This window comes from Puntigrus tetrazona, chromosome 4 (assembly GCF_018831695.1).
Source record: "Puntigrus tetrazona isolate hp1 chromosome 4, ASM1883169v1, whole genome shotgun sequence".
In the NCBI taxonomy this organism is placed as follows: domain Eukaryota; kingdom Metazoa; phylum Chordata; class Actinopteri; order Cypriniformes; family Cyprinidae; genus Puntigrus; species Puntigrus tetrazona.
In genome coordinates, this window is record NC_056702.1 from 13,428,731 (window position 1) to 13,446,899 (window position 18,169).

The 18,169-nt window shown below is 41.9% G+C and overlaps 4 protein-coding genes across 5 annotated transcripts in view; 3 read left to right on the top strand and 1 right to left on the bottom strand.

Moving 5' to 3' along the window:
* Positions 1-3,957, top strand: part of metap2a (methionyl aminopeptidase 2a) — a 9,450-nt gene extending 5,493 nt beyond the window's left edge. For both annotated transcript variants that reach the window (XM_043236712.1, XM_043236713.1), the window contains exons 6-11: positions 108-289; positions 1,289-1,383; positions 1,457-1,553; positions 1,634-1,737; positions 2,543-2,658; positions 3,248-3,957. In XM_043236712.1, coding sequence (XP_043092647.1) covers positions 108-289; positions 1,289-1,383; positions 1,457-1,553; positions 1,634-1,737; positions 2,543-2,658; positions 3,248-3,500 — 847 coding nt within the window. In that variant the 3' untranslated portion in view covers positions 3,501-3,957. The remainder of the gene's footprint in view (positions 1-107; positions 290-1,288; positions 1,384-1,456; positions 1,554-1,633; positions 1,738-2,542; positions 2,659-3,247) is intronic.
* Positions 1-4,876, top strand: part of vezt (vezatin, adherens junctions transmembrane protein) — a 27,678-nt gene extending 22,802 nt beyond the window's left edge. The window contains exon 13 of the transcript XR_006250630.1: positions 4,743-4,876. The gene's annotated coding sequence lies outside the window, so the exon portion shown is untranslated. The remainder of the gene's footprint in view (positions 1-4,742) is intronic.
* Positions 4,579-11,373, bottom strand: usp44 (ubiquitin specific peptidase 44). The gene is made up of 7 exons (XM_043236710.1): positions 11,228-11,373; positions 9,205-9,466; positions 7,603-8,871; positions 6,473-6,668; positions 5,942-6,050; positions 5,631-5,836; positions 4,579-5,517 (listed from the first exon to the last, which is right to left on the bottom strand). The coding sequence occupies exons 2-7, from the start codon at positions 9,379-9,381 to the stop codon at positions 5,387-5,389; spliced, it is 2,088 nt and encodes a 695-aa protein (XP_043092645.1). The 5' UTR covers positions 9,382-9,466; positions 11,228-11,373; the 3' UTR covers positions 4,579-5,386.
* A 532-nt stretch (positions 11,374-11,905) lies between these two features.
* On the top strand, positions 11,906-18,091 carry depdc4 (DEP domain containing 4). Its single transcript, XM_043236731.1, has 9 exons — positions 11,906-12,357; positions 13,553-13,920; positions 13,998-14,149; positions 14,856-15,051; positions 15,134-15,351; positions 15,457-15,599; positions 16,433-16,558; positions 16,631-16,709; positions 16,789-18,091. Exons 1-9 carry the CDS (start codon positions 12,244-12,246, stop codon positions 16,986-16,988), a joined length of 1,596 nt encoding a protein of 531 aa, XP_043092666.1. The 5' UTR covers positions 11,906-12,243; the 3' UTR covers positions 16,989-18,091.
* Positions 18,092-18,169: the final 78 nt, after the last annotated feature.

Genomic DNA, 18,169 nt, shown 5'->3' on the forward strand with positions numbered 1-18,169 from the left:
AAAAAAAAAACCCGAATTGGTTGATAAAATACAAAAATGTAACTTCCCCAACCTGAAAATACCAGTTGAAATGATGCCATTCTCAAAAGAAATCAATGTTTCGTCAGTGAGCGTCTGGAGGACTGCAGTAGGAAGCTGGTCAAAGAGGACGGTTTGAACGCGGGGCTGGCGTTTCCTACCGGCTGCTCGCTGAATAACTGTGCTGCTCACTACACCCCAAACGCCGGGGACCCTACTGTTCTCCAGTACGACGATGTGTGCAAGATTGATTTCGGCACGCACATCAACGGTATGGCGTCGCTTCGATTTACGAAAAGCGCTCTGGCTGAGATGCCGCTGATAACGGTGAAGGGGTTGGTTCGCCTAAAAATGAAAACGAGCCCATGTTTTATTCACCCTCAAGGCGTCCTGAGCGTATGTGACTTTCTTCCTTCAGAGGAATCCAATCGGAGTTATGTTAAAAATGATTCTTGCTCTTCCGAGGGTTAGAATGGGAGTAGTTGGGTGTTTTCATTCAGCGGTCCGAAAGTAGTAAAGTAAAGCACGTCTAGCTACAATAAAATGTGCCTCGCAGTGCTCTGTGGGTAAATGAAGGCCTCCTGTAGCAAATCCATGCGTTTCTGTAGGAAAACATCTATATTTAAAATGTCATATAAACTGATGTATGACCACGTAGGACCACGTACGATCACGTAGGACCACGCAGGATCACGTACGATCACGCAGGATCACGTACGACCACGTAGGACCACGTACGATCACGTAGGACCACGTACGATCACGTAGGACCACGTACGATCACGTAGGACCACTTAGGACCACGTACGATCACGTAGGACCACGTAGGACCACGTGAGGACCACGCGCACGATCACGCGTGGGATCACGTAGGACCATGTAGGATCACGTAGGACCACGTACGATCACGTAGGACCACGTACGATCACGTAGGACCACGTAGGACCACGTACGATCACGTAGGACCACTTAGGACCACGTACGATCACGTAGGACCACATACGATCACGTAGGATCACGTAGGACCATGTAGGATCACGTAGGACCACGTAGGACCATGTAGGATCACGTAGGACCCACTCCCGTTCTACCGCTCGAACGAGCCCAAAACTCTGATTGATTGGATTTGTCTGAAAGAAGAAAGTCATATACCAATAGGATGCCTTGAGGTTGAATAAAATGGGCTAATTAAAATTTTTGGGTGAACTGACCTTTTATGTAATTTTTACTACTACTACTACTACTAAGAAGAAGAATTTTTGTGTTTTAGGCAGGATCATTGACTGTGCCTTCACTGTCACCTTCAATCCAAAGTATGACCGTTTGCTCGAGGCTGTGAGAGACGCTACCAACACGGGCATCAAGGTGAGTCCGTGTGCGACTGACATGATCCAATTATCGCGTGCGTGAGAAGCAGCAACATTTTCTCTTTCCGCAGTGTGCAGGTATAGACGTACGCCTTTGCGACGTCGGAGAATCGATACAGGAAGTGATGGAGTCGTACGAGGTTGAAATAGACGGCAAAACGTATCAAGGTATTTAATTTATTCATTGCAAACCGTTAATGCTAATTGTAATGCCTCGGGTGCACCTCATTTTGTGCGTGTCTCCTCAGTCAAACCTATTCGGAACCTGAACGGACACTCTATCGGTCAGTATCGGATACACGCTGGTAAAACGGTGCCTATAGTGAAGGGAGGAGAAGCCACTAGAATGGAGGTGTGTGCGTTTGCTGAAGTCATATCGTTTTATGTTGCGTTAAAGGTGTCCGGAATAGCGTACTGCTCTTACTCGTACTGCGTGGATAACCGTATCCCACAATGCAATGCACCCACCTTGCGTATGCTAACCGGAACCGGACCGTAACCGCGTCTTGAAATTCGACATGGTCATAACAATTCCTTAAACTAAACATATGCCTATTGTTTCTTGATTCGTCTTATTTGTTACGAGTCGAATGATGGCATTTTTTCGGAAACACTTCAGAATAGGGAACGCGCATTCACTATTGACTAATAGTTCTCCTTGGCTGCTTATTTATACTCAGCAAAGTTGTTAAGTTTAGGCATTGGGTCTGACTAAGGGTTCTAGAATATGGTCATCCAGAATAAGGCATTAACGTGTGCTTCATGTACTAATAAACAGATGTTTTTATAATATAATAGTGAGAATTGGCCCTTAAAGTAACGTGTTACCGAGTAGTTTGCATTAGATATTAGGTTTTTGTCGTTAAATGTTTATCTACATACCTCTTTCACCATAAGTGAAGCTTTGCGCTGGAATTCACGTTCAGCTTTTTTAAGAACGGTATCGTAACATTAAAGTCAGCCGCCATTTTATTTTCATCTATCGTATTGCCATTTTTACCACACCGAACTGCGCACAAAACTAAAAGAGCAGCCATTTTTACGCATGACGTGAGGTCAAATGACAACAACGTAGAATACTACCGTTTAAATGCAGGGATAATTTAGTATGCTACCGTTCATAACAATATGCGAATAAGATATGTATCGACATGCAGGAGGGGGAGGTGTACGCTATCGAGACGTTCGGCAGCACCGGTAAAGGAGTTGTGCATGATGACATGGACTGCTCGCATTACATGAAAAACTTTGACGTTGGACACGTGCCAATCAGGTAAGAGCCAACGACAACCAGCTGTTCGATACATTTCAATTAGCACGTGTAGCATTTCTGCAAGCATTCATTAATAATCGACACATTTTAGATTAGCCGCAATGCAGAAATCTGCAAAACGCTTTTAGGAATAATTTACGCATGACATTGTGAGAGCTGAAAACATCGTCCATGCAACGGTTTCGTAAGAGCTAGTTCTATTGATAACTCGCACATTGCTTTCATGCATTAAATGCAAGAACGCTTTTAGGTAGGCCAAGCTATGCCAGTGCGTTAAATAAGATTAGTTCGCTAAAACCTAATAACATTTCCCCACTGAATGTGACAATTTCACAAGACATTTAATAAAAACTGACGCTAATTAACTAACCAAGTTTTAGGTTTAAAAACGATTCATGCATTTATATGCAAGTTTTCTAAAAAGAGCCGTGCATTGAACTCGACAACGTCGTGCTGCTATTTGCAGCAATTAGTAATATTTAGTTTTTTACGAAATAATCCGCATAGAATGTAACGCCTAAGAGAACGATTTCTAATCAATTAGCAAACAAGTAAGTTTTCTTTATACGTTTTCTTACCCCAACTTTAGGCTGCCCAGGGCGAAGCACTTGCTAAACGTGGTGAACGAGAACTTCGGTACCCTTGCGTTTTGTCGCCGCTGGCTTGACCGTTTGGGCGAAAGCAAGTACCTGATGGCCCTGAAGAACCTGTGCGACCTGGGCATCATCGACCCGTACCCCCCGCTCTGCGACGCCAAGGGTTCGCACACGGCTCAGTTCGAACACACCATCCTGCTCAGACCTACGTGCAAGGAAGTCGTGAGTCGCGGGGACGACTACTGAGACGTACCTACGCGTAAAACGCCCACACTCCGGTCTCGCGCAAACACGTACGCATATAGGCGTTCTCAAAAAGATTAAACTAGTTTAAAACCCCGAACTGCTGCTGCTGCGAACGCGCAGCATATACTCAGCGTTAAGTAAGGCATGAAAATACTATGCATGGGTACGAGTCGGTGCCCGAAGTGAGAGCGAGATAAAGCCTTTATGCTCATTTGTACAGTGAATGAGAGAATGTAAAGAGTCTGGCTGCTTGGCTTTACACCTCACCGAAGGGCTTTCGCGAGAAAAACTAATTCATCAGGAGATAAACCCGTAATGCGCACAGCTTTTACAGTTTTTTTGGTATTTGTATGATATCAAATGGCTGTCTCATCTAGTACCTATTACATTTTGAACTCCCCGAATTGTTTTTTTTTTTTTTTAAAAAAGGTCTAAATAAATTGTACAATACTTCAAAGTGTTTGTATTTATTTTTTTTTTTGTCGATTTTTTTTCAAATAGTAGCTGACATAATGGCGCTAAACAAGATATGTAATTAAATGGTATTAATAATTGCAATGGTTTTAATTTATACGCTGCTTTTTTGCGTGACAGTGGTTTTGGAGTCGCTCTAATTTACGGAAGAACGTTTTATGCGTCTCTGTTATAACGCAAAATTAGTCCAGAGCAGCCATTTAAACCAGTTTTAGGCTTTGTGAACTATTTGTGCATTGAATGAGACGATTACATAAGAACGATTTTATTAATAGTTTATGCCTTGTACTCGTTTACACATTTGACACGTCACTGCGCAGCCGTACAGTATTTTTACTCGTTATTTGCTGCATTTTGCGAAATTTTTTTAGTTTGTGAGCAAATTACCAATTTTATACATTTTAGTACAACGCGACAATTTACACCATTTGTTTCATGAATGATTTACACGTGACAATTATGAAAGAATGGACTCGGGTTTTATGAATAAAACTTCCGTTTTCATTCGTTTAAAAGAATTAATAAAATATCAAGAGACATGCGCGTATCGTAGAAACGTTTTGAACGAGCTTGAAAACGGTAAAGGAAACGGGTGACAAGTTGCTTAGAAAAATGCAAAAATATTCTCCTTTTTATTGAGGTAAATTTTTCTCTATGAATTGAGGTAACAATTTGCATAGTTTTACATCTATACTTGCCCGAGAGCAGAGGAAAATGGGTTTGAACAACAAACAAGATGCGGAAAACACCGTAAGATATTTGAGCAAGTGTGTGTGTGTGTGTGAGTTGCGCAAACAACCAAAAAACCGCGCGAACTATAGAGAACAGTCCTTAACGCCACACACGGACAGGGGAGAATTTAACGGCACACATTGTCTTTTGCTGGTGAAAAAGTCTTTAACATTTTCCTGTAAAATGGGAAAAAAAAGAAATCTCTACCCAAATACCAGGTATATAAAACTACATTCTGAGAAAAATTCCTGAATCGAGTCTTGTTTAAAAGTCTCTTGAAACCGATTCGACTTGGCAGGGCACTTCTTAAAATATGGTTCAAGATATTTAAACACTTGCGATATGAAGAGAAGAAGAAAAAAAAATGTTTCTTTCATACCGACGCTACACACATTTCGGGCTCGGTACACATTCACATCTCGACTTTGGTTTGTGGACAACGATCACAGACAGCGATGAGAGCGGCTCGTTTACGCAAAAAAAAAAAGCAAACTGCTACAATGACTGCAAGAATGCCTCCTACCGAAATCTGTCAGTTGTAAAACTGTAAGGCATAAGTGTGCGTGACAAAAACATGCTCTCCGCGTTTGCTAAAAAAGAGCTAACCGTCTTAAAACTATATCAACAGAATGTACAAAACAAACAGTCTCTGTGGTTCGTGGGGGGGTACTCGGGAGGGGTCAGAGGTCACTGGCTTTGCTTTTGTCCTGAGAGTTTCTCTGTGTGTAGAAGAGAATGTAGGCCTGGGCCTTACACACTTCCTCCACGGCACACACGCTCAGTTTGGAGTCGTTACAGTGCACCCAAAAGCCTAAAAAGAAAAGGACGAGTTGGTTTATGAAAGGTACGATATTCATGGTGTCCTTGCATGAATCCTAAAGTACAGACTAGGCTACGATAATAAAAAAAAGGATGGTGTTTTACCTCCTTCTGTATTATAACAAAAGGCAGTGTAGTGGCCAGAACCAAATCCCTTCCCGTGATGCATGACGACAGCAGAGAGTTGGTAGAGGAAGTGTTGAGGGTGGGGTAAGTTACTGGAGTCTTTGCAGCAGTAGGGTTCCATGTTCAGCTCCTGCTCAAACTGAACGTGAACGCCAATCTTCTCCCTGTGGTTTCGCCCAGACCACCTAAACACACACACACACACACGTTAACATCCGACTGATAACTCAAAGACGAGAACTTTGGTACCCAAAGCTGGGAAAGTAGTTCATTTTTATATAAACGTGTACCTGAAGCGTTTGAGGTGCAGCCTGAGAACATGAGGCAGTTTGTGAACCATCAGCTGTTTCTGAGCTTCAGTCAAGACCACCTGCTTTGAACAGAATCGCCGTCGTTTGTCTTAAAAGAAGACAGCAAAACGAGAACTGCATTAAAGCGCTTTTGATGAGCGGGATTAACTCCTTGGAAGGAGCTTTAAACCTTTGAGGTGAAGCTTAAAAGTGAAGCGTGTTCTTTTGATAACGCAGTTCTTTCTTCATCCCGATTTAATGTTAGACGACTATAAATCAGCCCTTAAAGTGTAAAGTCGCTCAACAACAACTTCAGGCTTGGCCACTGATGTGAGTTTAGGCGTTATCTATTTTGACTGGCTGATCAAAAGACGGGGCACCGGGTGGTAACCATGTAACAATCCCCTTTACTGTTGCAAAAATAACAAACTTCACCTTTGAGTGCCACGATATCCCATTCAAACAGCAAGCGATCTGCTTTCCCTAAGGTTTCCTTGAAAGTGGTATTGCATGTTAATGTTTCAAACTCACTGTTGCAGTGGTCGCAAGCATAGATTGCTCCCTCCAAAGCCTCGGTTTCTGTAAACTTTGCCAGCATCTCCGTCAACCCACACGGAACCTGTGCAGCATCCTTACTGTTGCTGTGGTAACGTTCCGGGAATTCCAAAGAAAGATCCCAGAAGGGCTCTATTGTGTTTGAGCGATGATCGCATGCTAAACACCTCACCTGACAAAAAAAAAAGAGAGAACAATACCTTTAGCAAAATTGTATCCGATATATGCGATGAAGTGATTCAAGGCACTCTACTCAAGTAGGTGAATGCAAATGAAATCAGCATCTGAAATTTGGCTTTCTCTTGTTGGCACAAAGGCACTGCAGTTACCCACAAGAGCACCCTTTGTGGCAACACTGAGAATGCAAAAAAAAAGTGTACATTTTTATGTCCCACATACCACCCTAATCCCTTGATGTCCATCAAAATTTCACATAGGCTTATGGGTTGTCGTCATCCATGTGCACTTTACCCAAGAATGTATGAAAATGCGCTCCTCAAAAGTACACATCAATGGCCTATAGCAGCTTCTAAAGAGAAGCACTCTTTCCAAATGCTAGAAATGTCAAATGGTACACCCTACGGGGTCTCAAGCTCAGTTCCTGGTGGGCCACAGACCTGTACAGTATAGTTCTGACCCTGTCCTGCCCTGCCCTTCAGTAAGAGTGAGCAATAAAGGGCCACTGTCCTGAAGAAGTTAGCTCCAACCCCAACTGAAACACCCTAATTCGATCTTTCAGGCAGGTGTATTGAAACACGCTGGAGCCCTTCAGGAGCAAAAGTGGACACCCTACCCTACAATCTTGTGGACTTCACAGGTATACCGTTTGGGATAGGGCCTTTCAGGTGAACTACTGACAAGTGGGAAAAATAGATTGAAGGTGATGCTGACATTTGAAAGCAGCTCCCTTGAGTATGGAGGTTTGTTACCACAGCAAAGCAAGAACATAAGTAAAGCATGAACAACAAGACTGCACACTTGCAATCCATTGGTCAGTTGTGGGTGCTTTTCATAGAGTTTGTTGCTGGCCTAATGTTAAAGTGCCCCTGTTACAGATTTTAACATGTTATTCATCTTACGTCATTGTGTGTTCGTGCAAACTTTACCTGGCTGAGGAGCTGGCCGTGAAAGATGGTGTTGACCACGCTGAGGACCTGTTTGATAAGCCGTCTCTGATTGGCCGGAACAGTGGCAGGGGTGAGCGTTCTGGTCCGTTCCAGCTCATGCTGTACTTTATCTAAGAGTTCGCAAAGAAATTCCTGCGCGTCCTGTTGTGCGTAACCCCGAAACGCCGGAATCAGCTGCCACACGGAGTGCAACATCGCAAACGGAGACACCAAAGCCCACTTGCCCGACCACATCACCTGGAACAGTGTGTGTAACTCGTGACAAAGCGAGATGTGTTTCGAGCTGGGCTCCTTCGGTTGTATGAGCTCCATGTTGCGCGAACGAGAGGCCCCTCCGCTGAGCCCTGACCCCTGGTTAGAGTATTTTTGCTGGGGCATGCGCTGACTAGAGAGTCCCAACTTGTGGCTGACCGCAGAAGCTAGCAGCTCCAGTGCTTGGTTCAGATCCAGCCTCAAAAAACACTCCCGGAATACATGCAAGTGACTCAGAACCTGCAATATCGAGTTCATGTAGCAAGTATTGCCAAGGTTGCGCAAACCAGTTACCCCTGGAGTTACAGTAGGCCGCCGTTTTATAGGCGAATCACCGGTTTTAGGAGGTGGGGCCCGAGACCGTTTGGCCTTGGCTTGTGAACAGGGCCTCTGCTGAGGCGTTCTCACTCTAGGAGTTCGTGGAGTAGGTGTGGAGACGCGAGCAGGAGCAGACCTGCGCCTCACAGATTTGGTGCTTTTGGTTGAAACTGCCGTGGCATCTGTAGAAGCTGCCTTGAGGCTCTGCCGCCGAATGCGATGGCTCTTCCTCGGAGGTGCGCTTTCCAGTTCCTCCTTGAGCTGCCGTTTGAGTTGCCGCCTTCTCTCCCGTGCCTCCCGCTTCCTCTCCTCCTCTTCCTCCTGTTGCCGCTCCTCCTCCAATTGCTTCTTCCCTCGTTCTGTTTGTGCAAACCACAAGCGGAACACGCGGCCGATCAGGGCGCGGCGGCGGTGCCACAGTGCAGTGAACATGCGGTCTTCGTCGCGCAACTGCAGCTCCTGCGTGCTGGTCGACAGCTGGTCTCCTGCGGCCGAGGATGAGCGCAAGGTGCGGCCACTGCGCGTGGTGACTTCATAGCACTGGCTCTTAATTGCGCTTAACGTGCTACGCAGCAGCTTCAAGTCACCGGTCGCGTTATCGTTCAGCACGTAGTCATCACATAAGTAGCAGTATACATACAATTCGTTCACCTCCAGGGCCAAAGGGTGGTGTTGCTCCTATAGACAAATAAACTTTAATATGAATATAACATCAAAGAAAATCATACAAAATCTAACAGTGGCTTTACCATTTCTTACAGATATTTACATGTTTCGTTCTAAATTTACATTTAATCATTAGAACATAAATAAAACGCCAGTGTTAGAGAGTCAAGTGTTTAATTTCAAGATCAAATGATGAATTACTTATTAACGAATTTGATGCTGCATATTAACCTGCATTTTACCTGCCATTTGGTGAATCTTATAAGAACAGCACCCATTTTTGCATAAATTGTATGCATTAAATGACTTTAAACAATACATCAATTGCTTTTACATAACTTCTACCTTAAAGTGCTGAAGCGCATGTTCTTCTATGTAGCGTCCGCACGCTACATGTGAACAGCTGAGACATGCCCACACCGACTCTGTGGTGTTGCAGTCCACACAGTGCCATTTCTGCGGGTTCAGGATCGAGTGGTCTTGCGCGAGCCTTAAGCGACCCACGTGCTTACACCTGTCCATCACAGTTAGTCACTGCCCTCTTCACATCGCCATGGTGACGGCAGCCAGCAGTGAAACCAGCTCCTCCCAAGGCATGATGGTTAATCTGCAGAAGTGAAAAGAAAAAAAAAAAGGTCCAGATGAAAACAGGTGGGTGCTTTTTGCTTTTATTTGTGATTTCATTTCTAGGAATAAATATTTTTGACAACAAATAAAGAACCATTAAAACGTTTGGGGTTCAGTAAAACTTTTATTGTATTTTTTTTTTAAGTGACAGTAAAGATTTCTAATTGCTGTTCTTTTGAACTTTCAAAGTGCTGCCATTTTCACATGCAAATCACAAAGGAATGACTTCTGAAGGATCACTTGACGAGTAATTATGCTAAATTCAGCACTGCATCACAGGAAAAAATAAGCTATATTTAATATTTATTTACACACTTTTTTTTGTTTTGCGTCACACGAATAAAATAATCTATACTTCAAAATCTATAACAACACAGTACTTCAATATAGTAGTTCATAAAAATAATACAATTAAATATATATGCATACACACACACTTCTTAATACACACTTTTTATTAAACAATGCAGTCTCGGTGAGCATGAGACATGTTACCGTGCACAAACTTAGGTGTATGTGTTTTGGGTGTTTTGTGAAACGGTGTACATGAGGTTATATTAAGACGGCTGTTTAACAGAACCGTCGTGAAACTATTGCGCAAGCACACTTTTGAACTGATACTACATGAGAAAGAATCCATTCCCGTCATCTCTCTCTCTCTCTCTCTCACACAGTGTCACATTGAAACTAACAATGTGTGAGTGAGTGATTGATATATTCAGGTACTCCAAGGTAGATATCATGTTATGTCAAGTACTATTAATATATGTATATACAGGCTCTATCAAGGGCAGTAGCAAAGGGCATTACTATGGTGTGCATCCAAACAAAATTACTGTCGTTTCCTGTCGTTGTGTATATCACAACACTGAATCATCACCATATTCAAACAACATGGTATTTATGTGTCACCCTAAACAGATGCACCACATTATTTACATGACACACCAGGTTTTTAGATATGCGCTACGTGCTGTACCTACATAACTCGACAGTACCGTGGCGCTTTAAAGAATATCTGTAACCTAAACTAAGGCGTCAGATTCGAGCCGGGAAACATCAGCTTAGCATGTAAACAAGCCGGCTTAAGCAAATGCATGTCCCTTATTTGGCTCCACGGACGCCCGATTATCTGTGTCACTACCAAAATAACACCCCGCTTTCTCCGGGCCCCACGTGTGTTCAACGAAAACAAACTAGCAGCCGAGCGAGAAGTACACCTTTGTTGACATTAGTCTCGTTCGTAAGGTTAAACGCGCATAAAGCGCCTTGCTATCGCGAGTGGCTTCGATCAAAGTTATCGCCGCACAGCCAGCGCTTGCCTTTATCGCCACGGCTCGACTCCGATTTAGGTCTGGGGTTGCAATTAAACGAGCGCGTACAATCACGCCGATCTCATTAAACTACTATCAGTTTGACTTTGAAGGCGTTTAGGCGCGCGACTGGCGAATGATGCTTGGCGCTAAACGCCTCCTTCGTCCGCCTAGTCCTCAAAGAGCCAGCCGGGTCAGCGGCTGAGCTCAGAGCAGCCCGGTTAGTTCAGCGTCTCTAATCGGCCAGTTATAGTGGAAAGTTAAACCAAGCACACGGGATGCTAGTGCGCTAATGCTAAAATCACACAGCGGTGAAGCGAGGCTGGGGGTGCCGGGCGATTTAAATCCACCGATGGCGTTTTGTTTCCGCCGCCGGTGTGGACGCGACGCGTTCGGGCGCTGTTTGAAATCGGCGATGTTTTACTAACCTGATTTTTTTTTCGTCAAGCACTGGCTACTCCTGTGGCACAACAGCGAGCGCCATCTTGTCTACACTTGTCGCGTGGAGCGTGTCCCTGCGTGACGTCACGCGCGAGAGGACGCGCGCGAGGCGCCGATGAGTCCGGAGGACCCCCTCAAAACACAAAAAAGTCACTTCGCTTGAGCGCGACTCGCGTTTAACGTGTTAAAAATAAATCTCAAGATGCGACGGGAGAGACCAGCCCCGTGAATGCCGTTTAAACAGGACTAATGTTTACGTACCCGACTCAAATCTCATTCAGCCCTTAAACGAACGCGCATTAAAATCAATCAAAATTCCACGTATAATAATCATAAAAAAATCTATTTCTGTGATACACATATAAGTGCCTTAAAAATAACTCCCTTCTATTAAGCGCGTGTAAATACATTCAGGAATGTAAACGTGACCCCGGACCATCTTTCGAAATAAATAAATATCGGAAAAATCGCATTTAAAGTTGCCCAAATAACTCAGTTCTTAGCGACGCATGCTACTAATCATGTATTAAGTTTTGATATTTTTACGGTAGGAAATTTACAAACTATCTCAATATCCTAATGATGGTTTGTCATAAAAGAAAAATCTATATTTTTGACCCATATTGTTGGGTTTGCTAAAAACAAACCCCGTGCTACCGGCATTAGCCAGCGAATTATTAATTCATTTACCTTTAAATGTAATATAGTTAACTAAAGATTCGCATTGTTAGACATGGGGTTATTTTATTATTTTTTTCGTTTCGTAATTTGTAACTGCGTGGACTGGTACAAACGGGAGGGTAATGAAAGCAGTTCTAGGATCAGATTCGTTTAGAAAACGCACCGAATATCAATTCAGTCTCACAGGACTACTGCTGATCTCAGATCAGAGCCGCCGGTCTATATATTATGATATAATACGACGTCGTCTATTATAGATCAGAGCGCCTTCGCGTCGACGTGCGTCACAGGCTGAGCGCGTGACGTCATTTCCGGTGCCGCGATGGCGGTGGATTTGACTCCTCGCTTCAGAAGGCTGAACAGTCAAAGCTGTTTTAGAGAAAATAAACAACTGCTAGGTACGAAAAAACGATTCATACAATTCACGCACGCGTACGTGCAGTTTATTTTGCCGGTCAACTGTGTGTTTTCAATACTTTGAAAGCGAGCTGAGCCAAATCAGCCTAGATCCTCGTCAAGTTGTTCGGTTGAGCTTGTTAGTCAGTTTTGCTATGCTGTTTTATTTATGTGTGTGGTCCTTCAACATATCAGACCACGGTGTATATTTAAATCTAACTTATTTTCATGTAAACTAAAGGAGTCCCCTCAAATATAGCTCCCGTGGTGACATCACGAGATAAATATGTATAAGTCAATACAAATATTTAGCAAAATACACTGCAGTTTGAAATAATTAAAAACGTTAGGAATGTATTTTCTAACGCTATATTCCAGCTTGGTTTAATGGTCTTCTGTATTTGAAGACTTAAGTTACATTTTGTACATTGTACATTAACAAAAAAATAAAACAAGCAAAGTTTAGAGTATATATTAATATTAATTTATGGCTTTATGCACTTTAACGTCCATGCAATCTTTAAACAGTTGTCAAAATTGATGCATATTTTCCATCTATAAATGGAAAATCATTTACAGTGATCTTGAGTGAGTACAGAAATTCAGAGCTTATTATTAAGCTCGTGTGATATGTTATTGCGTAATGTTTGCCTTTGGTATGTTATTTTATCATTATAATGTTTCATTTATATTGTTATTAGTATACTGAGTGTTTAAATGGAATATTTGTGAATTCTGATTTACCCTGAAAGTGCTGACAAACGATATATAATAGTCAGAAAAAATATTTTATCATAGTAATTTTTTTATAGAACAGGAGGAACATTAGAGAAAAGAAATCTAGAAGACCTTTTACTTAGGAAAATGAGATGAGGCATGTTATAGTATAATAAGATATATATATATATATATATATATATATATATATATATATATATATATATATATATATATATATATATAATATCAAATATATATATATATACATAATATATATATATATATATATATATATATATATATATAATAGACCCAAACTGTAAATAGTATGATGAAAATACAGCTATGTATCAGATAATGGCTGAGAAATGAATGTCAATTTGTTCGCATTTGGTTATAAGTTTAAGAAAAGACTTTCTTGTTTTGTCCTGATGCCTCTCAGGATTTGTTCTTTGTTAGGCCCTTTCTTGTTTTGGCCACATGCAGCTGTGGCAGAACATCATTGAGGCTCTGAGAACATCATTGAGGCTCTGAGGACGCAGGTGGAGCTCCGCCCCCGCAGACAGCACCTGCGTGTCTATCACGACTGCTTCACCGGCTCCGATGCTGTGGACGTGGTTCTGAGTCACCTCATGCAGAACATCTACTTCTGCTCCAGCGAAGTGTCCCGTCTCAAAGCCGCCAGGCTCTGCCAGGCCCTGATGGAGTCTAGAGTCTTCGAACCAATCGGGATAAAGCTCTTCAAACGAGAAAAAGAAATGACCTTTGAAGACTCCAGCTGCAGCCTCTACCGCTTTCTGGACGGATCGACCAAAAAGACACGCGGTGGCAGCGAGGACCAGACTCCAGACAAACAAACTGGAAAGAGGAAAACCACATCGAGGTAATCGCATTAGTATCACCGTCACATCCGAAAGCTTGTTTTGCAGAACTTAAGGTAGTATGTTGTATGTTTTGTAGGTTTGGAGAAATGCAGACCATCTCCAACCCTTTGGTTCTCGGATCATCGGATAGAAGAGTGGAGAGACTGCTGAAGAACATAAACCTGCACCCATCTGTGCCCTCGGATTTGAATCGTGCTGCCGTTTCCAACAGCTTCCTGTCAAAAAAAGGTTTTCATTCGGCTAGGGCCGTGACATAATTGTGACGTTGTCACATTTAATTGGCCTGGTCGTGCTTCGCTCAGATGAAACGGGCCAATCGGAAGAGAGGCTCGTGAATAGTAATTAGACGGAGCTCCTGAGAAAGGAGCTGCAAAAACATATTGAGATGGTTTTTGTTATTTGTACCACACGCACACATTCTTAAGAACATCAACACCTAAAATAAAACTCCAAGAGGTGTACAACATGGGACCTTTAAGGTCTGATATAGTTGTTCTAAAAGGGACTAATGTGGTTTCCTGGGGTTTTGATGTAGTTTATTGTGGTCTAATAGAGTATAATGTCTTTAATGAGATCTAAATGGGTCTGAAGAGGGTTAAATAGAGATTATTTTTGTGGTAGCGGTTTTTCAGGCTTCTAAATGGGGTCTGATGTGTTTTCCTGGGGTTCTGATGTAGTCTCTCATGAGGTCTCAGTTGGTTGGATTGGGTTTGGTTGAGTCTGGAGTGGTTTCTGGACTGTCTGATGGAGTGTAATCTTCTGAAGGGCTCTCTGAAGACATCTAAATGGGTCTAAAGTGGTTTGTTTACGGCGCGTGGAGGTCTTTTGGTCTAATCAGGTCTGACATTGACTGATGCGGATGTAAGGGAACCGCAGGAGGTATATATAACACTTTAAAAGACGTTTATTTCATCTCTTTTTGTCTTCGTGTCAGTGGTGCGGGACGTTTGGAGGCAGCAGGCGTTGCTCCAGTTGCTACAGTTGGTTGAAATCTCTATGTTAGACCGTATCCTGTCCTCACCTGCCAAACCGGAGCCCCTGCGCTCGTCGTCTCTACGCCACCACGGTGACCTGGTCATCTCCAACACCTGCGTGGATCGAGAAGTGTCCGAGAGTCTCAACTTGCCCGAGTCAGTTCAAAGCGCTCAACAAGTAAACGCCACATTCAGATTCATAGTCGCCATTTGATTGGTTTCATTTCTCTCCTTGAAGGCTGGACCCTTGGCTGACGGCAGCCGTGGATTGCCTCGATCTGTTCCCAGATCAGTTAATCGTGGTCGCCAGTGAACAGCTGATTCAACAGAACGGGAAGGAGAAGCAGAAGAGACTGCTGTTCGACACCATTGCCAAATATTACAACAGCCCAGAGAGACCTCCACTGCTGTCAGGACGATACACCGACATCCAGACCGGAATCCTGCATCTTTTGGGTAAATGAAAAGCGCGGTGGGCTTTTGGGACACTGAAGGGGCTTGAGGTTTGTGTTGGTGGCTGTTTGTTCTTTAGGACGGTCTTTTATGCGTGTCCTTTATTAGATGGCGGGAGAGGTGAAGATGCCCTGAGAGCAGCTCAGCTCTGCTTGCAGTTGCTGGAGTCCACCAGCAGAGATGAGTTACGTAGACTGTTGGCTTTCATGGCAGCTGCTGCAGATAAAGAAGCTTTCAGACTGCACAAGCAGGTAAATGAGAGTTTTGTGTATAAACAAGCTGGGGTTTTTCCCTTTAAAAAATGGACATATGTATGTAATTGTTAAAATCAAGAATAATTATATATATATATATATATATATATATATATATATATATATATATATATATATATATATATAATTTTTTTATTAAATGTTTTTTTTCATTAATTGATCCTTTTTTGATCATTGTGATTACAGCTGTTGCTTATTTATTTTACGTATCGTCATAGATAAAAATAAACGATTAAAACTTTTCCTCTACCAATGACTCTTCTATGAATGTATATATTTACACTTTTGGGGTTCATACTTAAAACAATTAAGTGAATTATTATGAATTCATCCTTAAACATTTTAAAGACATTTTTTTTAATAACTAAAAATTTGTTCAGTTGTACAATACACAATTACATACATTTATATATTTTGCTAGTTTGTTTTTCTCTAAAAAAAAATCTAGTTTCTTTTCGATCTTTATTTTCTCAGGATATATTAAAAGTGTTATTTTTTTCCTGTGAAGGCATTTTTTTTTTTTTTTTTTTTTTAGGATATTTTGATAAATGCACTATCCAAAAAAACTGCAGTTAATCCAAAATAGTCTTTTTCTTTTTTTTTTTTGTCGCGTCTGTTGCTTTTCATCAGTTTGATCTGTCCTTGCTGAATAAAAATGTTATTTGTTTAAAAAAAGCGATGTGTTGTACTGACCCCAAACTTATAAACCGTAGTGTTCTTCAGATAAAATGTATGATATTTTTTATATACGGTTGAATTTAGGAAAAATGCTGTAAATGAACAGGCTCTTCTCATTTTTGTCACAACAGCTTGAGAACCGCGCTCTGGTCAGCAAGACGTTTGTGAAGGCCGTGGTCCTGAGCAAAGAAATGACTCGCGTCCAGTGTGAGCAGCTGCTGCTGTTCCTCGTGGATAATCACACGCGGCTCTTCAAGGTATGACACCGTGCACCGTCTTTTAAAAAGCCCCGTCGAACGGTTTTAATAATTTGTCTTTCCCATGTCTAGACGCCATCATCGCTGATTGAGGCCGTGAGGAAGACGCTTCAAACTCTGCGGCAAGGGAGGGATCTGAACAATGTAGCGCGTGAGTCCGCTTCCGATCATCCCGTAAAAACCGATTTCCTCACTGATTTCATGTAACATTTCCCCGTTTGCCTTCGCAGTGTTCGCCTTCTGCCAGCAGGTAACGCTCCAGCAGTACGAGGATAACAAAGATGAAGCCACTCTCGACGGTTTGAAGAAGTTGATGCGCCACATCGCTCACAGCGACGGCCTGTCCGTCAAACGGAAGAGACGACTGGCCAAACAGTTCCAGAAACATCACCCAGGGATTTTCCTCCAGCACTTCTTTTCCTCGTTCTAATAGCACTGGATGAAAATAGCCTGTGAATGTTTTTTTTTTTTAATATGAGTTATAGATGTAGACCCTTTTGGGAAGGTTTTGATGAATTCCACGAACCTTCCGATCCTTTCATAGACGGAAAAGGATCCTAAATCGTTGCAGTAGTCCGCGTGACATCCACGGGAACTTAGGAAAATGCTTTTTGTGCGCGGAGAAAACGCGTTCGGTTCACCCTATAGCGCCGTTTTGGAGTGTGTCGCATACAGAAACGATGTACGCTACGCAAAAAATAATAATAGTCATTTTTGACACTAATTGACAGAATTTTTGACGCTAATACTTTACACTTAATTTTATTAGTTGAAGGCATTTTGTACACAGTGGCTTCATCAGTTTCAGGACGGTGAGAACGCGCCCGTGTTTTACCTGATGTAACATAATTAGAAATTTATAACAAACGTGCAGCACTGTGCTTGTAGACGGGCGATTTAGTTTGCAAGTAGACTCGATTTGTACAAGCTTTAAGCTTTATCTGCAGGACCGGTCCGTAAAAAAAGGAATATAATGAAGTGCTGATCACTACATCTCAGTGTAGAATTACTTGAATTGTGTGAAATGCTCAGGTCTTTTATTATTATTATTATTATTATTATTTTTAAAGCTATCAGAAATAGTTTTAGCTGCACTTGAAATTAAGAAATGGATAACTACGCCTTAAAAGGTAGAAATTTGATTTATGCTCTTTTTTTTTTTGTAGGTGAAAGGATCACTTATTAACTTTTTTTTGCAATGACTGTGAGCACAGATGTTTTCTAATTAATATTAATGTATTACTGTGCAACTTCTGAGTTTTAAGTGGATTTTGAATTAAAATGTAGCATAGCATAGTGTTACTGTTAAAAATAAATAAAAAATATTCGGGAAAGACAAAGGGACATTTATTACCAAGTAATGATCATGAGTAAGTTTAGGCATCGTTAGAATTTTATCAATTCCAATTCCGATTCTTATTGATTGTAATGTAGTAAAAAAATTAAAAAAGGGGTATAAAAATGAAGATGTTAAGCAGATTTTTTTGTCCCGTATTTTTTTCGTGTTATTAGCCAATTTTTACCACCTAAAAATTTAATTGTACAACCAGTACCCGATTCTGGAATTGGAATTGATTCTCGATTTCCAACTCTAATCATAAATGCACTGGA

Coding starts and splice junctions, on each gene's coding strand:
- usp44 (XM_043236710.1), bottom strand. CDS start 9,381: ATGGACAGGTGTAAGCACGTGGGTCGCTTAAGGCTCGCGCAAGACCAC. Junction 6,051..6,472: donor TGCTTGCGACCACTGCAACA/GTGAGTTTGAAA, acceptor TCTTCTTTTAAG/ACAAACGACGGCGATTCTGT. Junction 5,518..5,630: donor TTGTTATAATACAGAAGGAG/GTAAAACACCAT, acceptor TTTTCTTTTTAG/GCTTTTGGGTGCACTGTAAC.
- depdc4 (XM_043236731.1), top strand. CDS start 12,244: ATGGCGGTGGATTTGACTCCTCGCTTCAGAAGGCTGAACAGTCAAAGC. Junction 12,358..13,552: donor TACAATTCACGCACGCGTAC/GTGCAGTTTATT, acceptor TGAGGCTCTGAG/AACATCATTGAGGCTCTGAG. Junction 14,150..14,855: donor CAGCTTCCTGTCAAAAAAAG/GTTTTCATTCGG, acceptor TCTTCGTGTCAG/TGGTGCGGGACGTTTGGAGG.